This window comes from Galeopterus variegatus, unplaced genomic scaffold, assembly GCF_000696425.1.
Source record: "Galeopterus variegatus unplaced genomic scaffold, G_variegatus-3.0.2 Scaffold14308, whole genome shotgun sequence".
NCBI classification, from domain to species: domain Eukaryota; kingdom Metazoa; phylum Chordata; class Mammalia; order Dermoptera; family Cynocephalidae; genus Galeopterus; species Galeopterus variegatus.
The window spans coordinates 8,814-13,923 of record NW_007740419.1 but is presented as its reverse complement, the minus strand read 5'-3'; the positions used below and the strand labels follow the sequence as shown (position 1 = coordinate 13,923).

Genomic DNA, 5,110 nt, shown 5'->3' with positions numbered 1-5,110 from the left:
TAACTAACACAAATGAAATGAATTCATTCATTAAATATTTACTGAGTATTCCCTCTGCACCAGGCTCAGTATTAGGCACGAGGATATTCAATTCTACCCTGAGAGTACCACTCTCAGTCTACAAGTACATGAATTATTTAAATGTGGCTATTTGCAACTTATATTAGATTCCAAGAGAAAGGTGACAAAGAGCCACTACAAAGACTTACTTGCACAATATCATGGCACACAAGGACTCTCCCACATGAATCAGCCAGGCAAGCCAATACCTGAAACAACAATCAAAAAGTCAGTCTAGTTTAAGGTGATAGTTATGTGCTGATGAAATCTAACACAGAAACTTCAAAAAGAAAGGTATCTTAATGTTAACTAGCACAACTCTTAGATATCTAAAAGCCTTCCAGGTCTCCAGTGAGTCTGAAGCTGCAGGGTCCACATCCCATTACTGCAGCTCCCCTTACCCATTGTGCAGGAGGGTATGATGGTGGTCCAGCAAGTACCGAGTGAAGGAGCCCAAGGGTCCAAGGCTCTGATAAGGGATACTCTGAGGCCAGAAGATAACCCACTGAAAGAGAACCAGAAACACAGAGTACCTATTAGGTCACTTAAAAGATCAGTGAATGTCTGTTTTTGAGAGAGGCTGATTCTGCAAAGACACTACAGACCAAAGGAACTATGAACAAAGTCATCCGGGCCTCCATTCTTTTTTTTTGTCTTTTTTTGTGTCCGGCAACGGACCGCAACCCTCAGTGTCGCACCCGCACCGGACCGGGACCGGCAACGGGATCGCAACCCTTGGCGCTGCGCCCGCCCCTCGCTCAGCCAGTGAGCGGGAACCGGTCTGTATGTGGGATCCGAACCCTCCGCGGGAGCGCCGCCGCACTTCCCAAGCGGTGCACTGTAGCAGTGCACCACCGGGCAGGCCCCACCGGGCCTCCATTCTTGACTTTTACTTTCTAAAAGAAGCTCTACTGTGAGATTTATGCTGAGGAAACGATGAGGTTATCAGACTCAGTGTCCAGGGTGGAAGACTCCTATTCTTAATTTCCACCAAACCTATTATTTTTTAGAGGTTATTAACAAATTTTAAGCATTTACGGGCCTGGCCTATCTTAACTGTAGAAACTATAGTTTGAGCCAAACCCCTGTTTAATTTAGAATCCCTTTCTCTTCTTTCACTTTTTGTACCTCTAAGTGAGATCAGGTTTGTAAAGTTTTAATAGCAACTGCTTAATCACATAAAACTTCTATAATCTTATCAACTTTTCCTCAGCCTCTGTGTTGTAAGCCCTGCTAGTTTAGGCTTTTTTGAGAATAATTAAGTGCTAACAGCTCCAAAATGTTATCCCATTCAGATCTCTGCTAAGGGCGACACTACCTCTCCCATTATGTTCTTACACATCCAACATTGAAATAACGCATGCAATACATCACGTTCTCCCAAATCAAGGCAATACATCACATTCTCCCAAATCAAGGGAAACGGAAAGGGCAGCATCTGCCAGCTCCACAAAATTTCAATTTGAAGTCCCCAAAGCGTTCATCTATGTATACTCTAACTGGCCAAAGACGCGGAATTGGAGAATAAAAATGCATCATTGAAAAATGTCAGTTCAATGCCTCCACTTTTCACATAGGGTAATTAGGACAGACGTAGTCAGCGTTGACACCGACATCACTGTGGACATGACAAATCCCCAGTCTTCAGGATCTCCTGTGCCATATCCAAACAGCTTTTGCCTTCCTTCAAAATTATAGCAACTTACTTTCGCCTGGAACCTACTTTTCCAGACATCTTTCCTGTTATCCTTTAGACTGTACTTTTTAACAATAATAATAAATATTATTATTATTAAAATTATTTTTGCGGCTGGCTGGTACGTCCTGTTATATTATTGTTATTATTAAAATTATTTTTGCGGCTGGCTGGTACGTCCTGTTATATTATTATTATTATTAAAATTATTTTTGCGGCTGGCTGGTACGTCCTGTTATATTATTATTATTATTAAAATTATTTTTGCGGCTGGCTGGTACGTCCTGTTTTATTATTATTATATTAAAATTATTTTTGCGGCTGGCTGGTACGTCCTGTTATGCTTTAACGAACTCTTTCTCAGCCAGACAAAAGTCGCTCTTCCTCTCAGTAGAGCGGTGTTCTTGCTTCTACACCTATGCCATAACAGTTAAATCCTCTCTATTCCTTTTTCCCAATTAAGTCCTACCCCGTCCTTCAGGTTTATCCCCCTCTTCCAAGCAATTCCAACCGCCCCAAATATCCTGTTTCGTAAGCGCCCCCCGACTCGGCAGGCGTACGGCAGTCTGTCAGCTTGACTTCCCTCTCCGTCAGAGGTTCGGACTCGCTTAAACCGCAGAACAAGGGGCGAGAACGCAAACGCATGAACGCCCTACAGCAGAAACCGTCCTAAGAGCTGAAGGAAATTCCGCTTACGCCGGTAACCTGGGCAACCGTCGGGAGCGCGTGCGCACAGACCTCGTTGCCACACCGCCCCTCGCCCTACGAGGGCTTGTTGGGCCAAAAAAGGTAGGCCGGCCCGCCCCACGCCTCACCGCGAAGTAGCCCAGCCCCAGGACCGTGACCAGCGAGGGCAAGGGTCTGGCCGTACGGAAGTAGGCGGTAGCAGTCGTGCCGGCCTCGGACTTCGCCACCGCCATCTTGAAAGACCCAGACACTAAGTCGTCGGGCGGGGAGCCGTAACCGCCCCCGCACATGCCTGGCTAACCGGTTTCTCAGGGTAACGAGCGCCGGCCGAAGGCCCTGGGTGCGACTGCGTCTCCTTCCGGGGCGAGTCCCCTCCCTCTCGGCTCCGAACTCTCCAGAGCCGACGGCGCCTGCGCGACCCCTGCTAGCTTGCGGGCGCAGGTCCTCCGTGGACTGTAGCCCTCACAGCTCTGGCCGGGCAACTGGCCTTACCGTGTAATAGCCGAAGGAGAGACCGATGACTGTGAACCAGAACAGACTGGCCCTCTGGAAGAAAGCCGCACCGCCTACCGTCGTCGCCATGGCTGCAGCACCTCTCCAAGAGCGAGCCTCAGGGCACTGCCCCGCGTGGGTGTGGGGCAGGGCTGGGGCGGGGTCTTGGCGGGACGGAGGAGGTTCTGCGGGGTTAGGTTCAGAACCTGTAGTCACAGCTAGTCGCCCTGCTCCCTGTCCCTCGTACAGGGCCTTTGGAATCCTGGTAGCTGAACTGGTTGTCATCTGGAAGGGGACACACTTCTATGGGTTTAGCTAAACCACAGGGTACGGCTGGATTAGTGACCTAAACATGGAAGACAATGAAGAAAATATGAGAGACTTGTAGTTCTACAACTTTTGAGAGAGGGAAAGGAACACTTAGCGAGATATGAAAAGCCGTAGAGGGAAAGATGAAAAATTTAATTGCATCCAAATTAAAAACTTCATTTTTATGGAAGACACCATAAATAAAGTTGAAAGACCTGGAAGGAATTCTTAAGTATATGTAATGGACAAATGAGTGAAGAATATGAATTGGATATCCTCAGAAGCGAAAACGCAAATGGCTAAGAAAAATGAAAACATATTTAACCTTCATGGCCACTTGGGATATGCAAAATAAAGCAAACAATAATTAAAAACACTTGGTATTTGACATGCAAAAATCAGCAAATAGATCAGTGGGAGATAATACAGCCTCCCAAGATAGATGTGATATATATATCCAAGCTTTTATTTTATGATAGAGGTAACATTCCAAATTAAGGAGGCAAGAATGGACCATTCAGTGAATTATTTTGGGATGATTGATTATCTACTTGGGGAAAAACGTTTTAAACTCTACTCCCCACCCTCAAACACAAATACACAAATAAGGCAGTATCACAGTCTAGAGTGATGAATAGTGTCTATAGAGCTAGGGCTGGGTCTGGAGCTCACAGACTCCTTGAGCCTTTTGTCCAGACTGGGTCACAAACCTTTCACATGCAGGTGTATGAGCTAGGTAACAGGAAAAAGGTCCTTGGAGCCATAGGTGAAAAAAGAATAGTCTTTATTCAGCACACACACCTCTAAGAGCTATACAGTCCAAAGAGAAACTGAGCAGCTGCCAGCAAAGTAAATGTGCTCTATTTTTAGACGGAGCTCTGCCCAGCCACTGCTTCACACACTGAAGAACACATAAGAATAGCAACAAGCTAAAAATACACGGGCANGTTCTCCCAAATCAAGGCAATACATCACATTCTCCCAAATCAAGGGAAACGGAAAGGGCAGCATCTGCCAGCTCCACAAAATTTCAATTTGAAGTCCCCAAAGCGTTCATCTATGTATACTCTAACTGGCCAAAGACGCGGAATTGGAGAATAAAAATGCATCATTGAAAAATGTCAGTTCAATGCCTCCACTTTTCACATAGGGTAATTAGGACAGACGTAGTCAGCGTTGACACCGACATCACTGTGGACATGACAAATCCCCAGTCTTCAGGATCTCCTGTGCCATATCCAAACAGCTTTTGCCTTCCTTCAAAATTATAGCAACTTACTTTCGCCTGGAACCTACTTTTCCAGACATCTTTCCTGTTATCCTTTAGACTGTACTTTTTAACAATAATAATAAATATTATTATTATTAAAATTATTTTTGCGGCTGGCTGGTACGTCCTGTTATATTATTATTATTATTAAAATTATTTTTGCGGCTGGCTGGTACGTCCTGTTTTATTATTATTATATTAAAATTATTTTTGCGGCTGGCTGGTACGTCCTGTTATGCTTTAACGAACTCTTTCTCAGCCAGACAAAAGTCGCTCTTCCTCTCAGTAGAGCGGTGTTCTTGCTTCTACACCTATGCCATAACAGTTAAATCCTCTCTATTCCTTTTTCCCAATTAAGTCCTACCCCGTCCTTCAGGTTTATCCCCCTCTTCCAAGCAATTCCAACCGCCCCAAATATCCTGTTTCGTAAGCGCCCCCCGACTCGGCAGGCGTACGGCAGTCTGTCAGCTTGACTTCCCTCTCCGTCAGAGGTTCGGACTCGCTTAAACCGCAGAACAAGGGGCGAGAACGCAAACGCATGAACGCCCTACAGCAGAAACCGTCCTAAGAGCTGAAGGAAATTCCGCTTACGCCGG

The 5,110-nt window shown here is 45.6% G+C and overlaps 1 protein-coding gene across 2 annotated transcripts; it reads right to left on the bottom strand.

Moving 5' to 3' along the window:
* Nucleotides 1-205: 205 nt before the first annotated feature.
* Nucleotides 206-3,083, bottom strand: TMEM254 (transmembrane protein 254). 2 transcript variants are annotated; one of them, XM_008563634.1, is made up of 3 exons: nt 2,936-3,083; nt 462-565; nt 206-269 (listed from the first exon to the last, which is right to left on the bottom strand). In XM_008563634.1, the coding sequence occupies exons 1-3, from the start codon at nt 3,023-3,025 to the stop codon at nt 206-208; spliced, it is 258 nt and encodes an 85-aa protein (XP_008561856.1). In that variant the 5' UTR covers nt 3,026-3,083. The 2 variants fall into 2 exon arrangements, with proteins under 2 accessions (XP_008561856.1, XP_008561855.1); XM_008563633.1 differs by lacking the exon at nt 2,936-3,083 and adding an exon at nt 2,572-2,786.
* Between the last annotated feature and the right edge of the window lie 2,027 nt (nt 3,084-5,110).

Excerpts from the sequence above, each read along its gene's own strand:
- TMEM254 (XM_008563633.1), bottom strand. The coding sequence starts at position 2,733 with ATGTGCGGGGGCGGTTACGGCTCCCCGCCCGACGACTTAGTGTCTGGG. Across the intron at positions 566-2,571 it reads TGGGGCTGGGCTACTTCGCG|TGGGTTATCTTCTGGCCTCA; the intron begins GTGAGGCGTGGG and ends GTTCTCTTTCAG. Across the intron at positions 270-461 it reads CATACCCTCCTGCACAATGG|GTATTGGCTTGCCTGGCTGA; the intron begins GTAAGGGGAGCT and ends TTGTTGTTTCAG.